This window comes from Phascolarctos cinereus, unplaced genomic scaffold, assembly GCF_003287225.1.
Source record: "Phascolarctos cinereus isolate Bilbo 61053 unplaced genomic scaffold, phaCin_HiC Scaffold_1;HRSCAF=81, whole genome shotgun sequence".
NCBI classification, from domain to species: domain Eukaryota; kingdom Metazoa; phylum Chordata; class Mammalia; order Diprotodontia; family Phascolarctidae; genus Phascolarctos; species Phascolarctos cinereus.
The window spans coordinates 222,777,812-222,799,497 of NW_027555514.1; the positions used below are offsets into that span (position 1 = coordinate 222,777,812).

General features: G+C 36.6%; 1 protein-coding gene across 1 annotated transcript in view; it reads right to left on the bottom strand.

Moving 5' to 3' along the window:
- Positions 1-6,041: 6,041 nt before the first annotated feature.
- The window catches only part of LRIG3 (leucine rich repeats and immunoglobulin like domains 3), a 59,965-nt gene continuing 44,320 nt past the window's right edge, over positions 6,042-21,686 (bottom strand). Inside the window, exons 12-19 of the mRNA XM_020990155.2 lie at positions 21,364-21,527; positions 15,284-15,604; positions 14,115-14,396; positions 12,301-12,753; positions 11,322-11,477; positions 9,659-9,802; positions 9,258-9,533; positions 6,042-7,788 (exon numbers count right to left, since the gene is read on the bottom strand). Of these exons, the coding sequence (XP_020845814.1) occupies positions 7,559-7,788; positions 9,258-9,533; positions 9,659-9,802; positions 11,322-11,477; positions 12,301-12,753; positions 14,115-14,396; positions 15,284-15,604; positions 21,364-21,527 (2,026 nt within the window). The 3' untranslated portion in view covers positions 6,042-7,558. The remainder of the gene's footprint in view (positions 7,789-9,257; positions 9,534-9,658; positions 9,803-11,321; positions 11,478-12,300; positions 12,754-14,114; positions 14,397-15,283; positions 15,605-21,363; positions 21,528-21,686) is intronic.

Below are 21,686 nucleotides of genomic sequence, written 5' to 3' on the forward strand. Positions count from 1 at the left end.
CTACAGGAAAATAGGGGGAAAAGGGAGAAGAGAGCAGGGGGATGATAAAGGAGAGGGCAGATTGGGGGAGGGGGTAATCAGAAGCAAACACTTCTAAGGAAGCACAGGGTCAAATGGGGAGGAGGGATAGGATGAAGGGAAATTTATTTAGTTTTTCACAACACAACTACCATGGAAGTCTTTTGAGGACTACACATGTATGACCTAAAAAAAAAAAAAGAGAAGGTGTGGCGGACTGATAGAAGGGAGGCAGATTATGGGAGGCAGTAGTCAGAAGCAAAACACTTGAGGATGAACAAGGTGAAAGGAGAGAGAAAGCAGATAAACAGGAAGAAAATAGGATGAAGGAGAATATATGGCAACCATAATTGTGAAAAAAAATTACAGCAAGTTTCTCTGATAAAAGCCTCATTTCTCAAATATATAGAGAACTGGGTCAAATTTTATAAGAAATTAGGTCATTCCCCAATTGATAGATGGTCAAAGGATATGAACATGTAGTTTTCAGATGAAGTAATTAAAGCTATCTATAGTCACATGAAAAAAATGCTCTATATCAATATTAACTATGCTAAAGAAAATTTGGAACTATGCCCAAAAGGATATAAAACCATGCACACCCTTTGACCCAGCTATACCAATACTAGGTCTGTATCCCAAAGAGGTTTTTTTTTTTTAAGAAAAGAAAAGCACCTACATTTACACCAATATTTATAGCAGCTCTTTTAGTAGTGGCTAAGAATTGAAAATTGAGGGAATGTCCATCAGTTGGGGAATGGCTAAGCAAGTTGAGGTATATGATTGTGATCAAATACTGTTGTGCTATAAGAAATAATGAGCAGGATGCTTTCAGGAAAAACCTGGAAAGACTTACATGAACTGATGCAAAGTAAAATGAGTAGAACCAGAAGAACATTATATTTGAAAGTCAAATTTTCTATTCAGCTCTGGTCTTCTCATGAAGAATGCTTGAAAGTCCCCTATTTCACTGAATGACTATTTTTTTCTCCTGAAGGATTATACTCAGTTTTGCTGGGTAGAAGACTCTTGGTTGTAATCTTATCTCCTTTGCCCTCTGGAATATTATATTCCATGGCCTCTGGTCCCTTAATGTAGAAGCTCTAAATCTTGTGTTATCCTGATTGTGTTTCCACAGTACTTGAATTGTTTCTTTCTGGCAGCTTATAAGATTTTCTCCTTGACCTGGGAACTCTGGGATTTGGCTACAATATTCCTAAGAGTTTTCCTTTGGGGATCTCTTTCAGGAGGTGATCGGTGGATTCTTTCAGTTTCTACTTTGCCTTCTGGTTCTAAAATATCAGGGCAGTTTTCCTTGATAATTTCTTGAAAGATGATGTCTAGGCTCTTTTTTTGATGATGACTTTCAGATAGTCCAATAATTTTTAAATTCTCTCTCCTGGATCTATTTTAGGAGAATATTATAGATAGTAATGGTAACAGTGTAATCAACTGTGATTGACTATGATGAGCTTTCTGAACTACAAAGCACTAAATATCCCTTATGATAGTGGCCCGTATCTACCATGATGAAATTTAATAAAAAATATATTTTTTGATCTTAAGTAATTTTTTTTTAAAATTGAATATACAGATACAGAATACAGGAGCTACCATTATTAATGGCTAGAAGGAGCAGAGGCAAACCTCAAATATTTATTTTATGGCAAACTCCACCATGAGTCAGCAATGCGATATGGCTGCCCAAAAGTGGACTGAGCTTTGCTTAAATGATCAAAAGTTATGAGTCCAGTAATGCTTCATATTAGACTGATAACATCAGAAATGTTGCATGATGCTAGGTGACAAAATTTAAAAGGGACTTTGAGTAATGGAGAAAGTAAAAGAGAGCTTTGGACAGGGAGCCAACAACAGTATTCAATTCTGGCTCTGCTATTTTTTGTTTGTAAAACTGTATGTAAATGACCTCACCTTTCAGCCTCAGTTTCTCTTTATCTCTAAAATGAAGGAGTTAAACTTGATTTCACTTCCAAGCTCCAAATTTGTAAACCTATGAATGTCTAGGTCTATATATACTCAAGGCTCTTCCATTTTTGGAAGATCTGAAAAAAATGTTTGTACTCCACTGGCAAAGACTGTGAGAGAGGCCATGCCCATAGACATGCTAAAATGAGGCGTTGGATGCATTCAGATCCAAAGATTAAAACTTGATTAATCAAAGTACTAAATAATTTTGATACAAAGATTATGGACTATATGCTCCTTGAATGCAGAGGCTTTCCATTTTTGCTTTTGTATGCCCAGAGTCAAGCAAGGTACTTGGTATATAATAGGCATCAACTAAATGCTTCTTGAATTAAATAAACTAGCCCAGAATTAAATAGTGCATTCTTGGCATCATAGGCCCCAATATTCAGGTCCTTAAAACTTTAAAAAAAAAGAGAAGGAAAAAACACTATTTATAATTTATGGCTTGACAGTGCATATGGTTGTCAGAAATTGGATACATTTCTATCTACAATATGTCACTTTAATCCATTCCTTCATGAGTCAAATGTTAACTTGGAAAGAATAGACAGACACTCATGTAATCAAAAGCAAGCCTTTTAATCCAAACTAGCATGGCTATTCAAATGTCAAAGCTGACATAGAGCTCTAAGTAGTAGAGAAAATTGCTATTAGGACAATTTAATAAAATGTGGGTAGACTTATCCTCCAGAAAAAAAAAAGAAAAAAAACTCTAAATACTGAGCTACTTATGTAACATTAAAGATCATAACATGTAATCCTGAGAAGTTTTAAAACCTGGTGAAAACAAGTGAGAGGCAGTATAGTGAAATGGATAGAGCAGGGGTGAGGAACCTATGGCCTGGAGGCCACACGTGGCCTTCTAGGTCCTTGGGTGTGGCCTTTTTTGACTGAGTCCAAGTTTTATAGAAAAAATCCTTTTATTAAGGGGATTTATTCTATGAAGTTTGGATTTAGTCAAAGGGCTGCACTTGAGGACCTAGAGGGCCACATGTGGCCTTGAGGCTGTAGGTTCCTCACCGGTGGAATAGAGAGATGTTCTTGTAGTCAGAAAGAACTGGATTTCTGCAACACAATATAGCTATATTACTTTATCTTCTCAGTGCCCCCTGGCACCAAGATTGTAAGTTATATGAAAAGTGCCAATCTAGTTGGTTAGAGGTAGTTCCTTCTTTGGAAATTTCTTACAACAATGAAAAAATTCCTTTCCTCCTGACCCTGTATGAAAATAAACAAACAAACAAACAAACAAATAAACAAACACATAACCCAAGAGTGAAACTTATGCATGTAACTGGCCATACATAAATATGCTAAAACAAAAACCCCACCTCTATTCTGCTTCAGTTGTATTGTTCAGCTCATTTGACTTTTGGAGTGGTAAATACGGAGAGAGATATTTTAAAAGAATATTGCAATCATTTATTGAATTAAGCAACTGTATGGCCCTTTGAAGCTTTTATTTTTTATTTTTTTTGGCAGAACACTATGTAGCTCAGATGTGCTAATAGAACTCTGCCTAAAATGATTCTTAAAGGTCTAAACGATCCCATTATAGGACTCCACACACTGCTGATCATAGGAATGTGGATTGAGAGAACAAAAACTTTATAGCTGAATTTAGACTCACAGATTGTTAAATTTGGAAGGAAAGTTAAGAGAACATGTTTTTGAATCCCCTCCTTTAACTGAGCCCAGAGATGGGATGAGACTTGCCCAAGGTCACAGAACTAGTAAATGGTGGTGATATATCCATGAAGTGCCACAACCACTAAATGAATGAGCAGATAATTATTTCACACAGCACCATATTATAAAGACTATAATCCTCAGGGCTGTGAGAATGAAACAGTCATGTTTTCTTTTTGACTTCGACCTTCAAAAAAGGGGGGGGCATAAAACATTGTTATCAAGATGCAAGTTTGGGTGTACATCCTTGGCAATATAGCCGGGAAAAAGAAATCCATAAATTGAAACAGACATTTACTTTTTTTAAAAAAATCAAAAAGCTTAGAATTAAAAACCTACTGTCCTTCAACATATTAGAAAACTACCTTGATTTGTCACTGACAGAATTAGTACTTTGTGATGCTTTCCTGTACAGTACAGAGAATATCGTGGAGAGAAAACCACAAAGAGTTAATAAGTAGGGCTCAGAGCTGAGCAGGAGAATAGGCTATATATTATTGCCTTTGGGAAACAGAAAAGTTCTTTTAATGACCTCAAAAATCTCCCTGAAACAAAGGCCTATCTTTCAACTAGAATATTCTTCTGGTTTTCCATTAATTGTAATTCACGTAATATGTCCCAAATAGGTCTCTCTATAGTCTCCAAATAATTTTAATTGAGAAGCCCTCAAAAGGCAATGGAGAGGCTCAAGGTGGGTGTCAGCAGGCTGCATGCAACACATTACAAATGAGGAATTAAATCTGAGAAATGGTAGAAAGGATTTTGTTAAAAAATGCACAGATAAAAAAAAGATGGGCTGGTCATGTGGCTGGAGCAAGGGATGACAGACGGATAAACTGCCTGTTGGTATTCTTTTGGTATCATGAGAAAACAAGAAAGGCCTCAGAATGTTGGGTGGATTCCCTCTGGTGAACGCATAAGAAAACATATGTAAAGGTCACGCGAGAAAGAAAAGCATCATGATTATGAATCAAATGATCAGAAAGATTACCTATATTAATAAGTGCACCAATTTGAGCATGGGATTGGCACCCAACAGAGAAATTTTCTTCTTCTCTTCATCAGTGTGACCTATGATGTCATAAAGAGAAAGGTATAGGCTCAGATTCTTAAAATCTAGCCACTGCTCAGATTCCTTAAGAACCTAGCCACTAGCTCACAAATGTTCAGATTCCTTAAGAGTCTGGCCAATATGGTGGATCCTTAATAAACCTTGTCTTTGGCTGAAAAAAAAAAAGCAAAGTATAGGACATTCACCAAGATGACTGAATCGGTCTTATGTCAAAAGGCATATGTATATATACATGCACATACACACACACACACACACACACATATACATATATATGCACACACAGATATATATATACACATATATACACACACATACATACATATATATATATATATATACACACACAGATACATATACATATATAAATATAAAATGAGAATACTCCAACTAGTACACTCAATAAGGTTCGAATTGAGTGTTCAATTGACTTGGTATATGTATGCAGTTAAAACCCATGGTAATTTAGGAAGCTACTTTCGCCTATGGACCACATGACAAATCTTGGTCAATAATTCCATTTGAACTCCTAAAATTAAAACTCTTTTGTAAAGAGCAAAGTAAAATTTATTTTCCTAATCTTATTCTAGATCCTTGGTGTTGTCATTGATTCAAGTTTTAAAATGTGTAAGCAAGTAGGCAGAATTGTATTAATTTAGGGGATGAATCTGATTTTTAAATTTCATGCATAGTGGAATTAAATTTTTGTTTAAGTCTGGGAACAATCCTTCACAGTGAAATTCATAATCATGGAATAATACCCCTATCAATATCTGTCACCACATCTGGCAATAATGAAGACAAATTAACGGCAATATTTAGGAATCTGGAAATATGATAAACTGAGGCATGTAAAATCCATTCACTGCACTTAGTCCCTGGTGGTTTAAGGAAGGATCAACTTCCTGTCTTACTTTTCTAGTGTCTCAAGAAAAGGGGGAAAGTTATACTGTGATCTGGGTGCCAGGTTTCTGGCTTATAAACAACAAAGTTCTAAAACTCAGTTCCATTGAGGAGGGAAACCTTTTGCTTGCAACCTTTCCTCTGAAAAGCATTTGTATGATGTGTACGAGGCCAGCAGCTGCTTTCCATTTAGTTTCAAAGAAGCCTGACAAGTACATAAATTTGCACCTTCAAAGTACTAAGGCTTAAAAATGTGCATGTGCTGTATTAGCAACTTTTTTGGTATTAATATTAATAGATCTTTGGCAAGAGGCTTAATTTTTAAACTTTAAAAAACAACGAAGAATTTACTAAACAAAACCAAAAATCATGGTTTTTGAAATGATCAGATTTAATGAGTTGCTTCTTTTAACCACTTCCATCTATTGAAACGTATTTTGTAAAACACAGAGTTACATTCATTTTTCACATATTGTCTCCTGTTCCATTTCCACACCCAAATACCTGTTGTTCAGTCATGTCTGACTCTTTGTGACACCATTTGAGATTTTTTTGGCAGAGATACTCGAGTGGTTTGCCATTTCCTTCTCCAGTTCATTTTATAGATGAGGAAACAGGTAAACGTGGTTAAGCGACTTGTCTGTGGTCATGCAGCTAGTGTCTGAGGCCAGATTTGAAGTCAGGAAAATGGGTCTCCTGACTCCAGCCCCAGTGATAGAAAGCAAATGTTTTAAATGGACCATTTTTATTGATTTGTTGACTAAATCTTCTGATAGTTTTAAGTACTAGAATTGGTATTTGGTCTTTAGCATAAGTATACTATTAGCAACAACTTCACCTCAGAACTCTAGGAAACCATGGAAGAACACTATGGTGGATGTGTCAGTGTAGAATCATTCAGATAAGACATCTCATTCGAGAGATACCTTATTCCTTTAGAAGAGGTAACTAGGTGGCACAGCACTGATAAAGTATTGGGCCTGGCGTCAGGCAGAGTTGAGTTCCAATCTGGTTTCATACACTTCCTAGTGTGACCCTGGGCAAATTGCTTAACTTCTGCCTGCCTCAGTTTCCTCATCTGTAAAATGGGGATAAAAGAGAAAGAAATGCAACACATGATCACTGTCCCCTATCTAGATGTAATAGGATGATGAATGTAAAAGTGCTTTTGGAAAAATAAAAAACTGTATAATGCAAGGTGTTGTGGTACAGCTTAAACTGTGGCATAAATGCATCGGTGGGATAGCAAAGTGCTTTTGGCCATTTTTGCTGTCTTACTACACACCCTTTATCAACAAACCTAAATCATGTACATTTAGAGACTCATTAACGTAGCAGATATAATATTCATTCATTTGTGAGGTGGAAAACATTTGGAATAAAAACTGGTAAGCGTGAGTTCCAAAGATTTAAGTTAAAAACCAAATTTTGTACAGTAATTCCCATTGGAACCACATGGACCCACACAATTACATGTCCTGTGTGGAAAACATATTGAGCCACCTCCATTGCAAGAAGGGGTAAGACTGTGCTATATTTAAAAAGGCTTTAGTACTCATTTTCAATAAAAAAGAAATCTGGCGTTATAAAAATACATAAAATAGTCATGATATTTATACCATTAATTTACAAAAGATACAATTTTGCATAAAACAAAGCTATAAAATAGTTTTAAATGATATTCTTATATGCAAGTTATTCCCTGTATAAAATTTTATAACATTTTTGGCATTTTTAAAATTTGTATAAATAGGCATTTTGGGGTATCCTTTAAAAATTCAGTTTCCTTTAAAGTCATAGGATTTTCTTTCTTTTAAATAAAAGTCTCCTTGAGGTAGTATGTTAGAAGATTTCTTTGGTTCCACTCAATAGTTAGTACCAGTGCAGCTATGTGTCCAGGTCATAAGACTGAAAAGTAGGAGTCCTATAGCCTTCTGAGATGTTTTTATAGGTATGTGTGTGATTTTCTCCTTGAAAAACTGTCCTTTCTCTCCCATCTTCTTCTAATTCAGAGGAAAAGTCTTGGGAGTCATGAGAGTTCATATGTAAAGTTTTTGGCTGTCCACAGATTGAAAAAGCATCCAGTTGAGGCTTCCCAAGAGGCTTTCCAAATGTTCCTGTATAAACAAAAATGATTACGATAATAAATTCTCCTACTGATGCAATACGGCTCTGGATCATGGGACTCCATGACCTCAGAAGAATCAAAACTGTGGATGACTTAAAGGGAAATGAAAAGATGTGTGTATATGTATGTGTGTGTGTGTATGTATGTATATATGTATGTATGTATGTATGTATGTATGTATGTATGTACGAGTGTGTACAAGAGAATACCAATACTGACTTACATTCAAAAAGTGTCATGAAAGGTAACTTCGAGGACAAGGAGGTGGGATAATTAAGTATCAAGAATGAAACGCAACAGATAGAAAGCCCAAGTGCTAGACTAATATCCTTAATAAATGAAAAAGGGTGAGCAGAAGGCCTTCAGCATATTGGGAACCTTCCTGGGAGAGAGATGGAAGGACAGGGTGAGGAAGCCTGGAGTGCTTGGGATCTGGACTGGTAGAAGAAGTACTTAACCAATGAAGTCCTAGATCCATCTACATAGCTCACATTTTTATAGCCCTTTAAGGTTTAAACATTCAAAGATTCAAATTTTTTAATGTCCCAAATCTCTTAAACAGGAATTTTCATGGATTCTACCTCTGGTGTGATTATCCCCCAGTAGACAGACAATATGGGTGGGGTACCTATATACTGGAATTTAAGAATTAGGTGTTTTCCATCCTTCTTTAATCCCACTCACTTAGTAAATGAATACATTTATCTTCTCTCATCTTCCATTAATGTTTGACTAAACTAAAAACACTAAAAGTCCACATCTTACTGCCTCCCAGTTGCTGGCATTCTGCTCTGATGGTCTTTTATGCCAGAATGGACCCAAACTTGTCTTGCTTGCAATTCTTGCTAGGTAGACCCTTTGTTTTCCACCCTTCTTCTGTGGGTTCAGTTGTTAGCTACTAGACATCCCAAACCACAGTCATGCTGCACACTCAACTCCACCCCAAAGCACTTTGTAGCCCAAAACCACCTTTTCCACATGGCTGAAGGGCTGAGCTCCTAAGCCACTCCCTGAACTCTCATCTCTTTGGGGATGCCACACACAGTGCTTCCCAGAAAGTTTCTAAAAGTGGTCCCCCATATCTAGGTTAAGTGTATGACAAAGTAAAAGAAAAATCTTCTCCTTTGAATCTGCCTAAAAGAATATTTACACCATCATAAATGAATTTATTTCTCCATAAGGAAAGTCATGATGTAGCAAAAGGCATGCTAACTTTACTATTAAAACCCTGGCTCTTCCTCATACTACCTTTATGAACTTGGACAGTCACACTTCTGGAACTTCAGTTTCCTTATCTGTCAAATGAGCAGTTTGAATTAGATGCTCTCCAAAGTACATTCCAACTCTAAATATATCATCCTTTTTCACAAGTCTGGCATTTAAGTTTTCCACTGTATTCCTAGCACATAAGCTAAGGGCATTGCTCCTCCAGTGGCTTAATTCAGCTGAGAAACTCACCCAAAAAAGCTTTAGTGGATGCAGTAGATGATGGTTCTGGAATTGCATTAAAATCCGCAGTATTGTTGTTCGGAGACAAGCTTTTGATCCCAGATCCTTCATTTGGAATGTAGAGAGAGTTGACTAATTTACTCATGGGAGATGGCATTCCAACACTACTCATATTTTGGTCACAGGATTCCTCTGATGGATGTGAACATGGGTAGCACTCTCTTTTCTTTATGTAAGTAGACTCATAATGATCTAAGCAAGCAGTTCTTGGGTCCGAGCTGCAACCTTTTATATGTTTTTTTTTAAAAGAAGAACACAAGAGAAATTTCAGTAGTGACAGTTAGCACTGCTAGTGATTTCATGGAGAGTCATGAAAGTTCAATCTCGACTTGAGCTATAAATCTACATACCTGGGCGGTAGGTATCAAAAGAATCAGACCCATATACAGTCCCCTTTAGATACCCAGTGCCTGTGGTTCCAAGGTAGTGGCATAAGAATGGGTCTGTGACACCTTCCATGTCTGTCTCACTGCTATTATCCATATGACAAGCACCTTGAAATCAGAAAGATATGTATCATCATCATCATCATCACCATAATAGCCAACATTTATATAGTGCCTACTACGTGCTAGGCACTGTGCTATGTGCTTTACAACCTTTATAATTATTATTTCATTTAATCATCACAAAAACCTTGTGACATAGGTGCTATTATTATCATCCCCATTTTACAGATAGGGAAACTGAGGCAAACAGAGGTTGCTTTTTTTTAAGTGACTTGCCCAGGGTTACACACCTAGTAAGTGCCTGAGGCCATATCTGAACTCATCAGATTTTCCCAACTCCAGCCTTGAAATTCTACCCAGTGCACCACCTAAATCAGTCACCTACCTACAAATAAATATTTTCCTATTTGCATTTCCCCCCACCCCCCACATAAGAAGAGAATATTTTGGTTAGGTCATCATAAATAACAGCTCTGTTGTACCATTGGGGCAAATCTATGACTACTTCTTGAAGTCAAAGAAGAATGATATGATGGAATTGTTAAGGAAGTTAGCATAGATCACAGATTTGGAGCTGGAAGAGACCTTATAAGCCTTCTCGTACAATCCTCAGTTAAGTGATTTGTCCAAGGTTACTTGTGGTTCAGTGGTGGGATTTGAAACTAGATCATCTTATTCCAGGGCCACTGTACTACCCTGTTTCCTCTGATGAAAGCCGAGTCAGAATTAGTTTTTCTTACTAAAAGAATGATACTAATCCAGTGAGTTAGTAGGGGGTTTGATACATATCAGCACTTCCTCTAAGATGAAATATGAAGTCCTGGGTTTGGCACATATAACCCTTCCCAGTCTGGTCCCTGCCTACCTCTCCAGACCTATTACTCATTATCCCCCTTCACACATTCTGTGGTCTAGCCAAACCAAACTATTTTCCATCGCTGACACATGATATTGCATCTCCTGTGTCTGTGTCTGTGTGCAGCCTGTCCCTTAAATTTCAAATTCATTGTCTCCTCACCTCTGTCTTTTATCATCCCTCGTTTCCTTGAGAGTTCAGCTGAAGAGTTACCTCCAACATGGCACCTTCTGGGATACCCACAGCTACTAAAGCCTCCCCTTCTCAGAAATTAACTTGCATTTGTGTGGTATATATTCTGTATTTATTTATATGTGTACATACTGTCTTCTTCTAAAGGATAGGAGCTCCTTGAGGGACAGGACTGCATCATTTTTTATTCCCAGTGCTTACTACAGAATAGGCGCTTAATAACATGTTTAGTAACTGATATTCTCATTTAAACAAGCAATAGCATGTGGTCATTGCCTAAAAAAGATTTAAGATGATAAAAGTAGGGACTCTCAGTGTTGCATGAAGGAAATCAAGTTCATTTAGTCTGCTTGTCTTGGTGTAGATAGACACAATGAAAGATTTCCTAATAGAGAAGGAGCAAGATTATGTAATTCAGCTTCACACCAATGACCTTGGGCTGGGTACTAAAATTTCTGTGCTTTAGTGCTTGGTAAAGCATTTAGTCTGACATCCATTTTTATTTCAAATACCTACCATTGCTGTCACGTTGTAAAAGATAGCCACCCCCTGAAGATGTGATAAATTGGTGATGGCTTCCATTTTCTGATGAGCCGTACCCATCCTGTCTTTCAGCTAACGTTCCCTGGGATGACAAATAACTTGGGATATCAGCTGGTAGATTTGTTTCATCTGTGATAAAAAATACAGCAGGGATTAAAATACATATATATTAGATAACATTATAATATAACATAATATGATATTATATTATAGATGATATGCATAATTAATAATTATAATATTACAAATAACACAATATTTAAAATATCAAATACAGTTATAATGCCTATTAATCTCCCTCTGAACAACAGCCAATATTATAATGATTTCTAAACTTTTAAATATAGGTTTAATGAAAGGAGGATTGAGTTTTTCTAACAAAACTGGTTTAGATCAAGTAATTCTCTCTTGAGCAACCTAAGGGGCTATGATTATTTAAAGAATAGAAACTGATTTAAAAGTTAACCTTAGATTATCTCACCTAATCCTATAGTCCTCTTCCTGAAAAAAATGCTAAATCAAATGAAGAGCTTCCTTTCCATACAACATAAACTAACATTATAGGACATAGATGTACAAAAAGCCAAATTAAATCCCCCCAAGGAAAGACCACATAGTAAGAGTCTGATAAAATACTTTAAGTCTTTATAACACAGGTAAAGACTCTCCTATCTTCTGACAGCAATGGTAAAAATTATGCTGTATTTCAATGTGTGCTTTGAAATGTACGTGAAAGGCAAACACAAATGCATTTTGGGCTGGGATCAGGGCAAAGGATAATGGGAGTGATGTTATTTTTCACTGATCATATTTCTACAGACTGAAACAAATGAGTCACCCTTCTGACTGAATGAGACACAGAGATACACAAATATGTTGGGAGAAGAAAATTACTCCTGAACCACAAGCGCACATGACTGCTGTACCTGGTGCCAAACTTCTATTTACGCACCTGTGTTTGTAATGCTGCAATCTTCATTTCTCCTCCTTGTGTGGTATATGATGACCACCCACACTAAGGAAGTGCCCACCACACAGCAAACCACTGCTATGATCACAACTCCCACGGTGGCCCATCCATCATCATCTAATGATGGGGCAGCATTCTGGGGAGAATCACAGGTGGGAGTGGGAATCACACTAAGACGAACATTCCCTCTTTCAGTTCCAAGTGTGTTAGACATTTTACAAGTGTACTTCCCAGCATCCTCCATATCTGTGTCCACGATGATCAGCAGCTGATTTCCCGCAGCAAAAAAATGCCGTTCTGTTACAATTAGAGGACTGTCATCTTTAGTCCAGTTCAGCTTGGGTGGGGGGCTACCACCAGCAATGCACTGTAAGACAGCAGTCTCCCCTTTGGTCACAGTTCGATCCAATAATGGCCGCAAAAATGACGGAGTTTCTGAAATGACATCGTTTTATTTTTTTCCCCAGTTTCTCACGCACGTAAGTTTTCTATACCACTAGGTCCAGTAAAAGAATTTATTTTAAACTAAAATTTGAAATTTGTAACAAGTAAATGGTACTTGCTGTTACATTATCCTTTTATTCACTTGTTTACCCAACTAGGCTAATGTGTATTAAGGTGGAATATTTATTAATATATGCTCTGACTCATTTTTGTTGTACTTTGTTTTGTTTTTGCTCTAGAGCAAGGGAAATGGTGACAAAGATGAAGCAAAATCTTGTTAGTATTTGAATTAAAATGTGTAGGAAAATAAGTTAATATTAGATTTGCCTGCTGATTTAATCTAAATGGTCAGTTTTTAAATGGAAACTTTCTGCTGAGCAGGTATTATAAGGAAATACTGATAATCATTTTTCATGGTACTGAAAATAAATTCTTAAAGCCAATTATCTAATGTGGGGTTACTTTAGTTACTTCTAGAGCTATACGAGAGTGTCTAGACAACCACTTTTTGTTCGTGCTTTACAGTACTATTTCTTGTACTCAGCATGTATTGGAAGTGGGCCTTGGATCCAAGTTTTTCTCATTCCCAGACCAGCTCTCTAGCCATACTGCCTCTCAAAAGCTAGAATAATATTATTAATAAAAGCAGCTGACGTTTGCATAGTTCTTTAAGGTTTATAAAGCACTTTGCTTTAAAAAGAGATAAAAGGACAATTTAATTCCATACTAGTTTTTACAACAGTATGTGCAGACAAGAAATGAGTAGCCAGAGCTTTTAATAAACTGCTTTTATTTGTTCAATCATTTTGGTTATGTCCAGCCCTTCATTTGGGGTTTTCTTAGTAAAGATACTGGAGTGTTTGTCATTTCCTTTTCCATCTCATTTTACAGATGAGGAAACTGAGGCAAACTGAGTTAAGTAACTTGCCCAGGGTCACTCAGCTAGTTAAATGTCTGAGACTAGGTTTAAACTTATGAAGATGATTCTTCTTGGCTTTAGGCCTGGTGCTCTATCCACTATGTCACTTAGCTGCCCTCGCTGTTAATTATTACCCAACTACTTCAACTAAGGGTTAACCTTCTTTCATCATGCAAAATCACATATAACAGTGAAGATGATTTTTAAGAGATCGCACAGCACTTAGAACAACACAACAAGACAAAAATAACAACAAAAAGGACAGGCCTCCTTCCTGGACAAAGCCCTTTAAAATAGGTAGCACACTACCATAAAATCTTTCCATCTGAGTCATTCTCAAGGATTCTTTGGGAAACAGCCAATTCATTGTAGTTCTTCTACCCCTGCTCAGTCCCATAGCCACTTGGGTTCAGAATCCAAAGGTTCAACTCACCCAAGACAGTCAGTGTTGCATTCGCTGATATACTCCCAGCACTATTTTGGGCAGTACAGCTATAAACACCAACGTCCTCTATTTTCACATCCACAATAAAGAACACATCATCCTCTGGCATAACATGCATACGTCTCTCCCGAGCTGCTGGAAAGTCTGTGCCACCATCTTTCTGCCAGGCAATCTGTGGTGCTGGATGGCCAACAGCAGCACATTCTAATCGGGCCATTGCTCCAGCTCGGACTGTAAGGTCCATGGGTATCTTTGTAAATGAAGGAAGCACTATAATCAGAAAGGCATATGTTAGTACCTCAGTAACACTTGTAATCATTCCATCATATATTCTGATCTGGTTTGCATAGTTTTAAAACAATTTTACATAGTTTATTTCCTTTGGTTCTCAAAACAGTCCTATGATATTGTCAGGGCAGACAAAAATTATCTCCATTTTATAGATTAAAAAAGTATGCTTAGCAAGGGTAAGTGATTGACCCAAAGTTATATGGCTAGTAAGAGCTAGGAATGAAATCCAGGTCTTCTGACTCCCCCATTTAGAATTCTTTCAGATATTTCTGTCACATTTTAAGGGTACCTGAATTGTTTGTTCGGCCCAGAGGATAAGTCTAAGAGTCATGGGGGGTGGTTAGAAAGAGAAAAGATTTAGATTTAATATAAGGAAACACTTGCTAACAATTTAAGCTACCAAAAAGTGGAAAGTGTAGCCTTAAGATGTTTCCCATTGCTAAGAGATCTTCAAGAGAAGTTTGGAGGGCCCCTTGCTGGAGAAAGGATTCTCAGTTGAGTACAAGTTGAATTAGATGACCTCTGAAGGTCCTTCCAAATTTGTGGTTCTGTCATCTGATTGTTAAGGTCCCTTTCAGACCCAAAATGTCATAATTCGAAGTTGGATTTATTTTCCTTTTCTTAAATTCACATTCCTCCTTTCTATATAGTTAGCTGCAAAGATCTATGTAACAATGCTAACATAAATGGGAACATAATGACCTGTGAGAACAGGACACTAAAACAGTGACACGAGCCATTCAAATCACATCAAGGCATTCCAAGTTGGGAGGAAGAATGACAAGGGTTAGAAAAAGGAAAAGAGGCAGACTTTTCTAAAACAATTAAGTCTCTTTAAATGCAAAAAGAAGAAAAGAATCACATACTGTTTACAGTTAGCTTGGCTTTGACAGAGTATGATGAACCAAAGTGATTAGAAATGACACATTGGTATTTCCCTTCAGTGGTAAATTGGACATTGCGCAGCCGAAGAATGGTAGTGTACTCCATCACTTCACCTCCCTGGGCCCGCAGGTGTGCATAATTTTCCATTTCAGCATCATGGAGTAGTTCATTATCTTTTTTCCAGGCAAATGTCATTGGGGAGTCACTGCTGCTAGCAGCAGAGCAGATAAAACTCAAGTTGGAGCCTTTTATTGCCGACTGGGTCTCTGGCTGGACTGTGATCTGAGGTTTAGGAAAATCATCTATCAAAATAAACAAAGAAGAAATGTAAAAATTGAGAACTTAAGTGTCCAAAGACCATGAACTACTCATATACCAATGAAATATCTATGGAGTGGGCTTCTGATTGTATGTCTTTAAATTCAATCAATGAATCAACATTTATCAAGTGTCTACTATGTGCCAGGCACTGTGTTAAACACTAGGGATAAAAAACAAAAGACAGTCCCTAGCCTCAAGAAGCTTACAATCTAATGGGGGGAGACAACATGTAAACAAATATATATATATATATATATAATGTGTGTGTATGTGTGTGTGTGTCTACACACACACACACACACAAAGTAAGTTAGATACAGGACAATCTGAAAATAATTAACAGAGGGAAGGCACTAGAATTAAGGGGCGTCAGGAAAGGCTTCCTGTAAAAAGATGGCATTTTAGTTGGAACTTAAAGGAAGCCAAGGATGTCAGCAGGTGGAATTGGGGAGGAAAAGTATTCTAGGCAACATATAATAGTTTAGCTAGGAACTAGCTGCAAGAAGTAGATGATGGACTACAATGTTTGCTGAGTTCACTTAGTCACAGAAGAGATTAGGTCTTTTTTTTAAAATCAACCAGTAATACTAACTTACATTTACAATTTTTTTTACATACATAATTTCATTTGATCCTTGCAATAGCCTTTTTTATTGTTTTCAGAATGCAACTAGTTGATGCAGTGGATAGAATGTGTGTCTGGAGTTAGGAAGACTCATCTTCCTGAGTTCAAATCTGGCCTCAGACACTAACTGTGCAGCCCTGGGCAAGTCACAACCCCGCTTGCCTCAGTTTACATTTATACAATGCTTTTTATATACATAATCTCATTTGACCATTGCAACAGCCTCAGGAGGCAGGTATTATCAATCAACAAATATTTCAGAAACACATCCTATGCCAGGCATGGTGCTATATGTTCTGAGGCATAGTCACGCAGCTAGTCAATGCCTGCGGTAGGATCCAATTCCCTGTGTCACTACTTAGAGCCTACGATTTTAGGCCACTATACCACCCTTCTCTGATACTACATGGTAAGAAGATGCAACTTTATGGTTATCAGAAAAAACACTGTCAGATCCTTGATGTAAATAATTTTACTTTATGTAATTTTTAGAAAGAAACTAAATAAAAAACTGTACTGAAGTCATGGTCTCCATTCCTAAAGTCTCCAGCCTCCCAGAGCCATAATCATTATTATGATCTCCATAACATGGAGTTAGGAAAATAAAAATAGCTGATTTGTCTGGTGTGTTAGCAACTGGTTCCACATGTTACAAAAACAGAACTGACACCATATCCAGTCATTTAGGCATACCACCACTTAAACAATAAGCAGACTGCCATAAAAAACAAACATCCTAACAATGGTCAGATAAGTCATCTCAGCAGGGAGGTTTTAAAACTGAATCAATCTTACTACTCCAAGGTACTATCAGGGAAATGCCATAATTACAATCATGCAGCTCATCTTTATAAGCAGCTATTTTCAGTGTTCTCCTTTTCCTTCCTCCCCATAAATTAACTTTCTGAACTTAAATTTCCCAGGAACGTCGAAACCCCAAAGAGAATACTTCTGATTAATCCAAATCTCCATCCTATGGCTCGCTAGTTTGGGGTTCTAATAATTAACAACTGGTTTGCTGTAATCGAGATTAATTTTTTCCTGACCTGTAGGAATTTGATTACTCCTATTCATACCTGAATCAATGTTCAAATATACAATGAGGAAGTATCAAAAAAGGCCCCTGGTAACTGTATGTTAATATAAAGTTCACTTAGCCATGATTTTCACTTCAAATTTGCTCTTTAAGTAGCTCAGGATTAAATTGTCTCTATTATAGGTATATTTCTTTCTCGTTATTATTCTTTCTTCTTGATTTTTCTAAAATCTGATGCTATCTCTGATTAGTTGATGGTTTGACAGAGACAGCTGATTGAGAACTAACTCCCATATCAACAAGTAGTCTTATCTAATGTCTGTTAAAATATAATGTTTCATTTTTTGGATAATATTATTTGGTGTTTGACATTCCTGGTACCAACCAAGTGTTTTTTTTTTTTAAAGAAAGTGTTGATGATCTGGTAGAAGCACAACATTTCTGTTTACTCTAATGATCTTCAGCTTCCCTTGTTTTTTCTTTTTTGCCCCATGGGAAATTAGCAACAGAAAGGACATTGACTATTATTCTAATAATTTTGTAACCTAGTTTAACTTATGTAAGTCAATCAACAGGCATATCAGAAAAGCACAGAGAGTGCCTCTGCAAGTAAACATGTGACTTGCATGTCAAATGGAGGTAAGTGGCTGCCAAAGGCAGCACTCAGAACATAAACTTGTTTGCAAAATCTTGCAAAGGAAGATGATGGATTATTATGAGCAATACGATCTCATAAAAAAAGAAACAGTAGAGGGTAAAACAAGTTTAAAGATAGCTTGGCAAGACACTCAATTAAGCAAATCATTCCAAGGGAATTTAAGGATAAAAATGAAGGGAGAACAATAAATAGATGAAATGGAAAAGATTTATTAAAAAAAAATAACAAATTCTTTTTTCTATCAATGAAGGTGAAACCACCGTGCTGGAGCCCTAATATAGCCCTATATGTGCTTGTAGAGAAGGTAGAAATGGCACTAAAGAAAACAGAAAGAGGGAAAGCAACTGGATACAGCAAAGTGGACGGAAGAGATCCTTTCTGGAGGCAACACAACCGTGAGAGCATTGTGGGACTGAAAAACAAGATAACTAGAGGAAAAGATACAAAAGGCACAGCAAAAACAAACAAACAAACAAACAAATAAACTCAGAGCTTCTTAATACAAATAAAAGGCAAAAGAAAATAAACATTAACTGCCAACCTAGGCTTTTTTTTTGTTGTTGAATCGTTTCAGTCATGTCCAACTCTTCATGACCCATTTAGGGGTTTTCTTGATAAAGATACTGGAGTGGTTTGCCATTTCCTTCTCCTGCTTATTTTACAGATGAGGAAACTGAGGCAAACAGGGTTAAGTAACTTGCCCAGGATCACACAGCTAGTGTCTGATTTGAACTCATGAACATGAGTTATCCTTGTCCTAAGCCTAGTGCTCTATCCACTGTACCACCTTGTTGCCCTGATCGATGTTTGCTCCTATTAAAAAAAGAAATTATAAGAGGATCTCATCAATAAAAGCATCAGAACGGAACAAGCAGATTTGTCAAAGCCATAATCAACAATAGACTTATTTCATAAATGACTGCAAGACGTAGAAAATTGAGATCCCATTGTGTTTACTGTTTGTTGGATGTGAAAAAAATGGTATTTAATTGCAGTAAAGCAAAATGCCATGCCACCTTACAGGTTCCTGTTCGACAAGGTGACAGCCATGTATACATTCAAATCATTCAAGATGCCTTGAAAGACATAACAGAAACTACCTTGTTCAATAACCCCCTGATTCTAAACATCAAGTGATGCATAGTATTCTCTACAGTGATGGAGAAGATCCAGTGTAAAGTCCAAGGGATACCCTGTGAATGGCAAAGTACTGAAAATTCTCATGTTTGTAGGTGCCTGGTGCATTTGAGTTCCAGCACAGTGCAGAACCTCCTGCAAGAGATATGGAATCATTCAAAGGAGTTTGGCCTAACCATGCACATAGGAAAGACAGAGTGGATAAAGGATGGCTATTGATCAGATTATAACATGTATTTGGATGTATAACATATAGTGCTTGTCTGTCTGTGTCTATCTATCTATCTCTTTTGGGGAAAGGCAGTAGAGATAGACAAAAAAGTTGTAGAATCAAGACTTAAACAGAAGAATAACAGACTGAATTGCTTTTGAAAATTTTACCTCCAATCGAATAATCTGAAACCTTCCATGAAAAGCAAAGGACTACCATCTTTTTAATACAAAAATTCAGTGTTGCTATATGGCAAAACAAAACAAAACAAAACAAAACAAACCATGGAATACTACAGTTTTTGAAGAATTAACAGCCAATACCAATTGTATAGAGGACAATGGAAAGGGACATAGTGTTTTTGAAGAGGCTTCAATAACAAATGAGGAACTTCCAAAAAATTAAAAAATAAAAAGCCAGAGAAACAGATACCATTAAGGAATTGTATGACAGGAAGTGGTCATGTGGCAAGTGTGAAGGGTGACAGGTGTACACCAGTGTGTTCCACTAGTATTATCTTAAAACCAAGAGAAAGCAATGAAGGTCTCCAGCATGGTGGTGAGGCCTCTACTCTTAGCTTGTGGTGAACTTATGGGAGGGTGGAGACAAAAGTGACGCAGAGTGGACAGACACTGATGGTTCACAATCTGTATCACTGCAGGAAGTTTCCAAAAGAGTATAACACATGTATATTTGAATACTCAGTAACGCATATCAAAATTTTTATTCAGCTTCCTCTGATATGCTTGAGTATGTCATTATTCAGCAACAACAAAGAAGGAACAACTTCAGGCAGTAAGGAAATTATAATTTTTGCCCTGGCCATGCCTTATGTCTCTATCTGTAAAATAGATGCAATTCTTGTCACAATTTCTCTCACATAGGTGTTCTGTCAACAAATGCCTATCACTTTACCACATGCTTCATCACATGGCCAAGAGAATGACAATTCAGCTGTATCAGATTGATCACACCAGCCTAAACCCCCAAATGACTACTAAATCATGGCAGATGATGTGATTTTATTTATGTATGAAAGAGTCACAGGGTATCACATTGCTTCGTACATGACAGGAATTGTATTATAAGGAGAGAAGATGAATATGGCAAGCGTGAGGGGTGATAGGCGCATTCTTAATAAATACTGAATTAATTTGGCATTATGGCGAAACTCAATCAATTTCAGGACAAGGAGTCTTTTATAAAGCATACGGTCTTATTCTAGGTAACAGAAATTTCTACTTTAAACTTCTATCTACATTAAAATTCTATTTCATATCCACTCATTTCTTAGTAACAAAAACTGACCACTTTATGTACTATCTCATTGCATGAAATATTAAATTTATATATACACATATATGTATACATATAGGCATATGTTACATATGTTTACTAAACATTGATAAAATTTCTATATGCTGATAAAATCTGTGTTTATATACACTTTGTATGTAAGAATATATGTGAATATACATATTTTATGCATGCATGCATATTGATATATACATGCAAAAGTACATCTATATGCATATACAAACATGTACATACATTTTATTATGTAAATGTACACCTATATGTATATACAAACATGTAAATGCATTTATTTATGTAAATGTATACCTATAGGTATATACACATGTAAATATATTCAACTATATAACCGTACACATAGGCATATATACAAATGTATATACATTTCAATATACAGAAATGTATACACTGGCACATGTGTGTAAATATAAATTTAATATTTCATGCACATTTCCAACTTCCCACAAGTCTCTGTACAAGTTTTATATGTTTTGAGATTTTTTTTTATGGCTTTCTACAAGCCATGAGCTAATAATCTTTATCGCACCATATGAAGACAGAATAAGTGACACTAAAAAATTTTTAAAATCTTCCTCCCCATCCGTATAACAATAAAATGACAAAGTCTAGTAATCCATCTCAAAGTGACAAAAGACAAATAAATGAGCTGATAACAAGAAAGGGGTCATTTTACAAACAACATTCTTAGAGTGGGTAGGGAGCAGATGACTAGGATAGGAGGAGAATAGTCATACTCACCACAGACAAAGCCATCTGGACTCACAGCAAAAATACTTCTTCCTTTTAGCTGCTGAGGATGGGCACAACTGGCATTAACTGAATTCTGAAAGTTGTTTTCTGCTATCCATTGTGGAAGCCACTTGAGCTGGCAATCACACAGAAGACTTGATGTATTTAAGTGCCTGAGGAGAGTAATTATATTCAAGTTTTTCTCTATGAAATACTTATCTCTGCAACCCAACCGAATGCACATAAATAATGACAATCAGATGCATTTTAAAGCTGAAAATACATATCCCAAGTTAGAAATGCCCTGTAGGTCATCTCTCTTATGATGCAAC